General features: G+C 35.9%; 2 protein-coding genes across 5 annotated transcripts; both read left to right on the top strand.

Annotated features, from left to right (window-relative positions):
- The first annotated feature begins 2,668 nt into the window (after positions 1 to 2,668).
- Positions 2,669 to 11,257, top strand: Su(var)3-9 (suppressor of variegation 3-9). The gene is made up of 9 exons (XM_033482652.2): positions 2,669 to 2,860; positions 3,279 to 3,342; positions 3,440 to 3,550; positions 9,611 to 9,844; positions 9,926 to 10,084; positions 10,157 to 10,386; positions 10,455 to 10,599; positions 10,668 to 10,837; positions 10,912 to 11,257. The coding sequence occupies exons 1-9, from the start codon at positions 2,789 to 2,791 to the stop codon at positions 11,146 to 11,148; spliced, it is 1,422 nt and encodes a 473-aa protein (XP_033338543.1). The 5' UTR covers positions 2,669 to 2,788; the 3' UTR covers positions 11,149 to 11,257.
- On the top strand, positions 3,586 to 8,070 carry LOC117227427 (Suppressor of variegation 3-9). Of its 4 annotated transcripts, XM_076521769.1 has the most exons (4): positions 4,503 to 4,668; positions 4,887 to 5,073; positions 5,684 to 5,956; positions 6,020 to 8,070. In XM_076521769.1, exons 3-4 carry the CDS (start codon positions 5,737 to 5,739, stop codon positions 7,480 to 7,482), a joined length of 1,683 nt encoding a protein of 560 aa, XP_076377884.1. In that variant the 5' UTR covers positions 4,503 to 4,668; positions 4,887 to 5,073; positions 5,684 to 5,736; the 3' UTR covers positions 7,483 to 8,070. The 4 variants fall into 4 exon arrangements, with proteins under 4 accessions (XP_076377883.1, XP_033338541.2, XP_076377884.1 ...); XM_033482650.2 differs by having other exon boundaries at positions 4,502 to 4,668; positions 5,684 to 8,070; XM_076521768.1 differs by lacking the exons at positions 4,503 to 4,668; positions 4,887 to 5,073 and adding an exon at positions 3,586 to 4,480 and having other exon boundaries at positions 5,684 to 8,070.
- Positions 11,258 to 11,355: the final 98 nt, after the last annotated feature.

Here is an 11,355-nt window from a genome sequence, read left to right as displayed (position 1 = left end):
TAAGTTCTTCGGAACGTAGCTCGCATTCGTGGGAGCCCCGCTGCCGTCGCGGACCATCCTCGGAGCGAAAAATCATTCTCCCCCGTCCGACGGAGATTCGCGAAGGCTCTCCGAATTACTCGATGCTGTTGAAGGTTGTGCCTACGACGGACATAATATTTTAAATTATGGTATTACATTGTTGTACGATGAGCTGCGTCGCATCTGGCGAGAGAGTGCGACGACTGTCTACTGTCTGCGTTGCTCTTCTTTTTTTCTTGAGGCTCCTACGGCCAAAAATTTTGTTCTTTAGTTGCCTACGGACGAGCGAGGTGCGTAGTTGTGCCTACGGAACCATCACCCGTAATATCGATTAGCTTTATGTGTGTTTCCTTTCCTTTTTTTTCAATAAAAATTAACTGTGTTACAATTATTTACGTTGCCTGTAAAAATTCAACAGATGCAAATGCGAACGAATTTAATCCCGATTTAGTCGGCCGGCGTCCGAGAGAGGAGCTCGGGACACGGGGGTCTCGACTTTTTTCCCCGGTGACCATCGCGCCGAAAACGCACGGAACCGGCTCGTTCGACGGAAGCTTTTCGACGTTTTGCCGTGCGCCTACTTCTAGCGTGCAGCCATGCGAACCGTGACAACCGGGTCCCGAATACCACGCCGATCGTTGTTTCCTCGTTGTTCGCTCCCCGCGAATTCTTCTTGCGCCGCCGGTGGTCGAACTGTACGAAAAAAAAAAAAAAACGTTGAAATAAAGACATTATTTTCGATTCGCGTAACTGTGCGCTACCGGATAGAATTAAATGCCCGGCTTGCAATGGGTAACTATGTTCCACGATGCTCATGAATATTCCATCTTTCCATTATCGTTTTACACAAGAATTCTGATTACGTTTACCGTAGCACCTCTGCCCGAGACACGAAGACATCGTGTACGAAAATATTGATACATTAGCTGGCGCAACACGAGAACATGGTAAACCAATTTCGAAGGCTCCGTCTAAACTCTGGAATATTCATCGGCAAACAACGTTATCTTCTCGCGATTTTAAATAAGACCGAGAACGCTGGATTTCCTCTGTCAAATGATCCCCGACGGAATTAAATCGGACCGGCGAGAATTCTGGCGGGTATCGGCGGCAACGGTTTGTTTGTCTGTTTGTTTTCTTTTTCTCTCGCTCCGCGAGGATATACCGTCTCTCGGACGGGTCTCGTAGCGCCTCGGTGACACTGGTCATCACTTTGTCGAAGGGAAAGTTGCTGGCTAGGTGGCCGACAACGACGGGCCGTGCATTTTCCTTCATGAGAAATTCACGAACCTTCTAACCTACTCTGTTTGAAAGCATGCAAGCTCACCCCCGTGACCGTGCGGCCAGCCACCTCCTTAGATTACGATATAAGGAATGGCTAACGCGATGTGGCGGTGCACGCACCCGATAGTGCAGTCAGCATACATATATGCATCGCTTTCCTGACCCAGCTTTTATGCCGGCTGCGTGCTAAATCGTGGCACGAGCGAACCTGCGAATGATACCTCTTAATGAAAAACATCGGGAACACCGGACGAAAATTCATTTCTGTATATCCCATGTTCGGTATCCTAGTTCCGAAGATCGTTTTAACGTCGGCACAATGCAACTTTGAATACGTAGAATCATTGTCTTGTTTCTATTCGAACTGCTAGACAATTCGATTAAGCTATTTTATAGCGATCGTTGTTGCATACGTTTAGCATTTAGCAGAATTGGACCTCGAACGATTAAAAATAACTTTAAAACGTCTGTTCGCGGATACGGTAGAATTCTCAGAGATACTGTCCCGGTTCCGAGAATGTCGGACGATCGAATGTAACGGATAATTGGTTTAAAAGTTGGACTTCTGCTGACTTTACGCATCGAAATTATCCAACTGCTTTTTGAAGTTTGATTTCCTGTTTTATGTTAGTTACTTGTACTCTGTGATGTTGTTACCTGTTTTCTTTTTTCACGCGATATCGATGCAGTTAGATTCCCGCGAGTGGAACTGTGACCTTTGTTCATTGTTTCATGTCCTAATTGTGCCATAATTAATGTTTTTCAGCGACTCTGCATTATGCATAACGAAGGTGACAACAGCGCCTCTTGCGGAGAAAAACTGAAGCTCCTTTCGGCGTTCGTACAGCGTCAATTAGTCCGGTGGCGAAACGCTCAAACTGTTGGCCAAAACAGAACTTACAGATCTCGACGCAAGAGGCGCCACTGTTTGGCTAGCGGTTTGAGCGTTTTGCCGTTTACTAATTGACGCTGTACGAACGCCGAACGAAGCTTCGAAATTTCTCCGCGACGGCGCCACTTGTCGTAAATAGCATTTTAAAATGTTCAACGTTGCATGCGTAAATAACCCTTTCTGGCTCGAAACCGATGCAAAACATTTACATATAATAACAGTTATCATATTTTAATCAAAATGATAACAAAGAAAAACCTACAGACAAATCTACCAATCCGCGTCCGAATGCCCAGTTCGATGAAACATTTCAATACAAATTTTTCAAGTCCAGCAAATAATCAATTTCTATTCGATAACAAATTTACTAAACACGCATTTTCCCGTTGATTAATTCGTAGCACATGCACATACCTATCAATATATTGTATAATAATAATTCAGAGTGTCTCCACTTGGCGCTGTTCGCAATCTCTCAGCTTCTTTTCAGTTCAGGAGTCGCCCGTGCTTGTACTAACTTTAAATGAACTATTGCCTTTTTTGAAGTGTTCCTCGCGTGGTTTGCGTATTGCAAATACTGACTCAGTGATTATGGGCGGTGAAGAACGATTAGGAGTGACTACCGGTCAGCCAAATCTTTATAAACAAGACCTATCGAAGCTAGTGAGTAGTATTGAAGCCGATGTGTCCTAGTAGTCTGACAAGCTTTCATCATACTTCGCATAACCTCAATTTCTGTTGCTGCTGGCATACTGTAATGCTTTCCGATCGCATTTATTTTGAATGAAAATTGTCGCCGATATACACGAAGGAAAGTGAAATCGCGTTCAGATAGTGTCCACTTTGTTGAGAAATTCTGTTAAGTCGTCACCGTTTAAATTATGACAATCGTTAATGACATCTGCACTTGATCCACGGTGATACGATTACATTTACAACGTTTTATCAATTGTTACTGTCATATCGTCGTGTCAGTGTACCCGATTTTGTTATTTCTGCATCGTTCTGTCTGCGAAGAAACAAACTTTTATAAACATATTTCGAATATACTTTTTAAATTAAAACATCTTTTATTACCTAGGATGTAAGTAAATTAACTGCGTTATCACCTGAGGTCATCAGTAGACAAGCTACGATCAATATTGGTAACTATAAAGTTTTTTTTTTTAAGCAATTACACATTGTTAAATACATATATACAACGTATATATATATATAATGTATGATGTTACTTTTATGCAGGTACTATTGGTCATGTAGCTCATGGAAAATCCACAATTGTAAAAGCTATATCAGGAGTACAGACTGTTCGCTTTAAGAATGAATTAGAAAGGAACATTACTATCAAACTTGGTAAGTAGATCGAGGCATTTATATTATTTTGGATCTACGTGTTTTCCTAAAATTTGCATGCAGCATCGGTCGTGTAAAAGATTTTTTTATATATGAAACAACTTTCTTCTTAATTTATATTAAGCACTGCGTGTTTAATGTGTATCGATAAACAAAATATCGATCAATTCTATTCTGTATAAATAAAAATCTGCTACATTTTGTTCAACGAATTGGTATGATGAAATATAGTTTCATCGATTGATACTTGGAAAATATCTAGTGATTTTTTTACACTACTTTTCCCTAGATGGGGTCATAATGTTATTCCATGTTGTGTTTACCATCTATCTCTATTTTATATAAACTTATGGATTGCTTTTGCAATGTAATTCATACAAGTTGTTATTTTTTTATACCTGAAAAAATAATGTACTACGTGTCAAATAATATGAATGGAAACCCTACTATAGAATTGCGCATTTTTGTGAGGTATTTCGACGTTTTTACAACAATGTGCGAAACAAGATCTTACGGAGCGCGAATTTAAATTACGTTATATTTTTCGAAAGCAAAGTTCTAAATTACAAAGTCCGCTATTACCGCTACAATAGCTGCCCACTCCACTAATTAGGTGAAGTGTATTGTTCGATTATTGTGACCACCAGTGAATTTTGAGCCCTCTCTTTGGAAAAACGACTCTAGTGAACTTGAGTGTGTGTGGGGAAACAAAATGGGATAACGGAGTGAAAGACGCTACGGGGAACGTTCACGTAACCTATGTGATGTGTCCATTCACTTAAATGTCGTGTTAATGTGTGGCCTTTCACTCGCTTGGCATTAGCACTCGTTGAAGGCAGCACCGTCTCGATACGTCGTCAGCCAATGAGAACAAAGAAGAAATAGCTTCCTCTACTTCCAAGCGTGCTTCGAGCGAATGCATACAAGATGGTAAAGAGCGTTTACTGAATAATTCTGAAGGTGGCGTCGTTTTTGTTTGACGCCATCTTATAAATCCGTATTTCCGGATCGCGCGCAACAATGATCATTTTCCATTCCTTTAAGTTCTTATAGAACCATGGAAGTGGCACATCGTGTAAATTTATTTGAAACCCGCATTTTATGTTATTTAATTTAAGGTGAGACCAACAATATAATCACGTTATTTCTCTCCATTATTTTTTATTTAACTTTCTACATTCTGAAAGTTGTCATAAGGCAACAAACAAATGTTCGGGACAATATTGCATTCCGTGAATTGTTTAACATGTAATGAAGATTATTTTTGTTTTCCTCGAATCAGACAAAATTTATCCTCACGAAGTTACGGTTTATGTTCGTTCGTTATTGTTTACAGTTACTCTTCAGTGTTCGTAATGATTGACTGTTTCAATACATGCACTGCACATAATTGATTATACAAATCTCAAGACCTACATGCACGATCGATTAAAGCATACCTTAATAAAAAAATCTTTACAAGTACTGAGGATTATCTAAATATACTTAAATAAAAAGTGTTCTATAAGCAAATAACAGTGTATGTAAGTATAATTTTATTTAGCTATAAGATCCACAAATGCAGGTAAGTATAATTATATATGTTTAAAATTTTTCAATTTAATACTATATAATCTATGTTTATGTACCATGAATTTATTGAAATCATTTTTTGTGATGCAATGAAAGCACGAGCATTACATTTAATGTATGAGATAAATAAATACTAAAATTGTATACATTTACATTTGAATTACTATTACAAAGTAATCCAATTATTCATTGTTTGATATAATATTAGTCACTAAAGTATGCTAGTTAAAAGAGTAAATAAATTTATGGTTTTTTAAGTTGTAATAGTTGAGAATAGAGAAGGATATTCATTGAACATTATTAAGGTATGCTTTGGTCATTTAGCATTCGTATATCTGAGTGATTATTAATTATAATTTGCAACAAACTTAAAAAATCTATAATGTAATTTTTAAACAAATGATAATTTCAAATTGTCCAAAAGTAGGAGGATTGAGAAATATCTTTGAATAGAAAATGATATGCTAATGCTAAAAGAAAGGGGAGGCATAATTATATCAGTTAAATGATATGTAGAAATATATAACTAAAGAGAATGATATTAAACGTTTGGCATTACAGACGTTCATGCAGAGGAGAATATCAGTGGATATAAAAAAGATACCACGAATGAAATGTACTTGACACGTGAGAAAAGATCTGCATCTCCAGGGAACAATCAACCTTGTGTTAAACAAGCGAAATATGAACAGAAATACAATTTTTCTTCGGCAGATGTAGATACAAGCGAAACTGTAGACAATTACTTAAACAATGGTGACGCAAATATTAATAAAGCTGTCAAAAATAAAAATAATAGAAGAGGAAGCATAAGATATTCTGAAAATAAGAATGGTACTAAAATAGAAACTACAAGACTGAAAAAGTTTAATACTAACAACAGTGTTAATTTCACAGATAAAAATAGTAATAGTATCGAAAGATTACAGCTAAAGTACAACTTAGACAATTTTAAGCTAAAGGAATTAAGAGTGATATTGAAGGACATCAAATATGATAAACAAAATGGAATAAATGTAACGCATTCGGAAAATGATGTATGGGAAGTAGAAAACATTCTTGGAAAGAAAGAACTAAATGGCCAGTTGGCATACTTAATTAAATGGAAGAATTGGAGTAACAAATATAATTCTTGGGAGCCAGAACCTAATTTAATCAATTGCTCGGATATATTGGAGGAGTTCGAGAAACGCAGATTAGAATTGCTGAATCACTTACAGAAAACAGTAAACTTCTATCCTAACAGACAGGATATTGAACAATTTGTACGCAAACTTACATATGGGAAAAAGACAATAATGTCCCTGTCAGTTAGATATGATATTCTGTCTAATGCTTTGAAAAGCTTGAAGTATGCAACTAGTGATTCAAAATTTGAATTCATAAAAGATGGAATTCTCAGGATGTTGGTTTTTGAACTGAGAAAAAAACAGTTGGAATCATTATTGCTTTGGGGGAAGGAAATGAATACTGTTACTAAAGGTAGACCAACGATAAAGGTGGAGAACTTCGTAGACTTGGAAGAAGGACCTCAAAATTTCTATTACATAGATGTTTACCGACCTGGCACTGGAGTAATAATACCCAATGATCCACCTATTGGCTGCGAATGCACTACTTGCAATTCTAAAGCAAAATGTTGTTTCGGTCAATATGGTACATACTGTCCTTATAATTCTTCATTTAAGATCCGAGTTCCACCCGGTACGCCAATATACGAGTGCAATAAGCGATGCGCATGCGACATTAATTGCATTAATCGCGTGGTACAGCGTGGGACAGCGATGAAACTTTGCATATTTAGGACTGCCAATGGAAGAGGTTGGGGTGTAAAATCTCTGCAGTTAATCAAAAAAGGATCCTTCGTGACACAGTATGTAGGTGAGGTGATTTCGAGCGAAGAAGCTGAGAAACGCGGTGAAGAATACGATGCTGCTGGCAGAACATACCTGTTCGATCTAGATTATAACGAGACTGAAGGTCAATGTCCCTATACTGTTGATGCTGCTGTATATGGTAATGTTTCTCACTTCATCAACCATTCTTGTGACCCAAACTTGGCAGTCTATGCTGTTTGGATCGACTGCCTTGATCCAAATCTCCCGAACCTCGCCTTGTTTGCCACCAGAGACATTAAGACGAACGAAGAAATCACATTTGACTACACGTGTCAGACGTCTAGAAACAGCGAGACTTCTATTAGGCAAGACATATCGAACAAAGATAATCTAAACACTGGTACTACTAAGGATTCTCAAAATGAACTTGAAATTCGGCCAGACACCCCGCAGTCCGACTTATCTTATACCAAAACTTTGTGTAAATGCGGAGCCAAGAATTGTCGACGATACTTGTTTTGATTAGTTCTTTAAATTCATTATATGTATAATACTGTATGCACATTGACTTCGATTCCTCAGTTGTAGTATTGTCAAAGCATTGTATAAAATTACAAAATCTAATAAGTCACTCGTCGTCAAAAATCATTATTTTTTGTTTATGATTCCTGCTTGAATAGATTATACACTGTATAAGTAAGAAATTATCTCACAATGTAGTCACATAAGTGCCAACACAAACGGTGTTCTATGATCTAAGCTGATCTCACAGAAGATACATTTGTATGAAGTATTACATAATTATTGTAATAATATGAAAATTGTTCTAAGCAGCCATTTTCTGCCAAAAATTATTTCAAAACATAATGCTTATTTGTATAAGTTATAATTTTACATCAAAGGAATGCCTCAAAAAACTGGTCAGATTTATTTGTAAGATATGATATTTAACTTGACTAATGCTAGACGCACTATTTGTACACATGACTATTTATTAAAGGCAATTCTGATGTAATCGTAATAACACGAAAGAGAAATCAATTCAATGTGACGCAATGACGCATAACAAAGTTTACAAATCTATAGTAAAAGTAAATATTTCTCACACTATTAGATGTATGTTTACTTCTATGTAAAGTCATTCACTTACCAAATTGTTAAAACCCTTTCTTTACTAACAATAACTACAGTCACATCAAAATTGTGAATTCAATAAGAACTATGATTGGATTTACTATTATAATTTGTCATATACTAATTTAAGTACTGTAACGAAAGGGTTAAATACGCTTAAACTAAGTACGACATTCTGCCTTTTTAGTGATACTTCCATAACTGTCGCAGGTCTTTTCATATTTCTCAAGAATTAGCGAAGCTTATCGAAAGAGAATGAGAACAGTTCTTATTCGGTAATTGAGGATTCGAAGACCCAAGAGACAAGGTAGATTTCTTGTTAAGTGAACAGTTATCGAAGCATTACAGTAGATATTTCTTCGCGCGACTCAAATTGGCCAGACATTGATACAAAAAGAATGTCTGACGATATGAACAAATTGTTTAGTTCAACCATATAAATTATAATAATGCTTAAGTAAAGGAGATCAATGTTTCATGTTCTGAGTAAGAAAACTGTTACGTGATGATTACTCAATAAGAAAGAAACTTATTGAAATAGTAAAAACCTAATCAAGCCAATGTTTTCATTTCAAAAATATTGAGTCGATTGTGTGACTCGCTGTGTACTATACATCATACCATGTTCAATTTTTGAGATTTAGTTATAAATTGCAAAATGCCATATTCTTTTTACTGTTTTTATGTAGTTTCTAAGTAAAACAGATTTTTTTTATGTTTTACATACATTATAGAGATATGTTGTGTAAAATGTACATAATTTACTTGCTTTAAAATTCATCTCCTTTCTATTAATGTTTCTGTGAAACTATGCTACTTTATTGTAAGCAATATTTAATTCTCTTAATTCATTTAGTCATAAAATGTATTATATTAACAAGTTGTAGAGCATAACTAAACAAAATATGGTTTATCAATCTGAAAACCTGATTAATATTGTCAAAACCCTTAAGTATGATTTAATTATCGTCGATCAAAGCGTATTTTGGTGAAGCTTAAATAGTTTATACTCATTTGTATAATCCAAATCAGAATTTGTATAATTCAGAATAAAATTCATCTATTTTTTTTTTTTTTTTTAATAAATTAAAATTCAGTTATATGTTACATATTATAAGGTTTGATTGAACATAAGGAATGGACGTTTTATATGTTTATAAGAAAACTGTTTCTCTAATTTTATACACGTATAAGGTATTCATACAAAAATGTAAATTATTACTATTATTATCGATATTAAATTTTTAAATGAATACTTGATTTTATTCTTTTTATTACAACTATCTCCGATACGATATAATTTATCGATTAAACATTGAAATCACAATATCAAGGGGATAAAGGTTTTGAATGGAATGTAATTTTTTATTTTAAGGAGATTGATTGAACAATTCCTTAATTTAAGGAAAGTATTTTGTAAAACAAAACACAGAAAGACAAATATTATATTATATATTATATATATAAAATTTTATATATATATAACACGATGAATATTTTGGTTGTTTCATTGCAGGCTATGCAAATGCCAAGATTTATAAATGCAACAATGAAAAATGTCCAAGACCAGGGTGCTACATATCCGGAGGATCGAGCAAAGATGATACATTTCCCTGTTTGCGCCCTATCTGCACTGGCCGATTTGAGCTTGTACGCCATGTGTCCTTTGTCGATTGTCCCGGACACGACATTCTTATGGCAACTATGCTAAACGGCGCAGCAGTTATGGATGCTGCTTTACTACTAATTGGTATACAGGTTTTTACAAGATAATGGATTACTTGTTATAATCGATAGATGGAAATATAAGAATGGAAACATTCGTTTACAGCTGGCAACGAATCGTGTCCTCAGCCTCAAACATCTGAACACTTAGCTGCCATTGAAATCATGAAGCTGAAACACATTGTGATTCTGCAAAACAAAATAGATCTGGTGAAAGAAGCCCAAGCGAAAGAACAATATGAACAAATCTTGAAGTTTGTGCAAGGTACTGTCAACGTTGTAATAAGTTTTGCAATCATCCTTTAAATTCTATTTGTTATTTCTATCCTGTGCTTAGGAACCGTGGCTGAGGGTGCACCTGTAATACCAATATCCGCGCAGCTAAAATACAACATCGAGGTGTTATGCGAGTACATCACGAAGAAGATTCCAGTACCTTTAAGAGATTTCACTTCGGAACCGAGATTAATCGTAATTCGATCGTTCGACGTAAATAAGCCTGGATGCGAAGTAGATGACCTAAAAGGAGGCGTAGCTGGAGGAAGTATTCTAAGAGGAGTATTAAAAGTATGATGATTGTTCATTTTTATTCCCATCCTGCGTGCGCGCGCGGGTAAAAATATTCTTCTTCGCAGGTGGGCATGGAAATTGAAGTACGGCCTGGATTAGTATCAAAAGATAGTGATGGAAAGCTGACTTGTCGACCCATATTTTCACGAATAGTATCATTATTCGCTGAACAAAATGAACTTCAATTTGCAGTTCCAGGTGGCCTGATCGGTAAGTCATATTGTATATTTATACATTTATTTATCAAATAATATTTTCTTTTTTAAATGGATCTCAAGGTGTTGGAACAAAAATTGAGCCAACATTGTGTCGGGCGGATCGTCTAGTCGGTCAAATTTTGGGAGCTGTCGGGGCTTTACCAAAAATATTTATTGAACTTGAGATATCGTACTACCTGCTTAAACGATTGTTAGGAGTTCGAACGGAGGGTGACAAAAAAGCTGCAAGGGTAAGAGTATTGTTCGTTGCATGAACTGCATTTCCCTTTTTATCGGAACTGTAAAATGATACGATCGAATATAGGTACCTAAATTATCGAGGAACGAAGTGCTGTTGGTAAATATCGGATCTCTAAGTACCGGAGGTCGGGTAATAGCCACACGTGCCGATTTAGCTAAAATCAGTTTAACGAACCCCGTCTGCACAGAGATTGAAGAGAAGATCGCGTTGTCACGCCGTATTGAGAAGCATTGGCGTTTGATCGGTTGGGGTCAGATTTGCGGTGGACAAACAATAGAACCGGTTATAGATCGGAAATAATTCCACGGACACTACAAAAAAGACCAAAATATAAGAAAAAGAAAACGAAAAGAATTCATACAACATGAAATGTTACTTGAAACGTTTATAATAAAGTTCGAAACACACATTATTTGTGTACTGTACGTTCCCGCATTTCCTATATCCTGTATTAATTATTTGTAGTAATATTTATTTATAAAAATTATTGTACTAATAACATTAATT

The sequence above is a fragment of the Megalopta genalis genome, chromosome 5, assembly GCF_051020955.1.
Source record: "Megalopta genalis isolate 19385.01 chromosome 5, iyMegGena1_principal, whole genome shotgun sequence".
Classification (NCBI taxonomy): domain Eukaryota; kingdom Metazoa; phylum Arthropoda; class Insecta; order Hymenoptera; family Halictidae; genus Megalopta; species Megalopta genalis.
The sequence above is the reverse complement of the archived record's forward strand: the minus strand, read 5'-3'. Positions and strand labels throughout refer to the sequence as shown.

What these genes read in the sequence shown, in the direction of transcription:
- LOC117227427 (XM_076521768.1), top strand. Translation starts at nt 5,737, where the DNA reads ATGTACTTGACACGTGAGAAAAGATCTGCATCTCCAGGGAACAATCAA.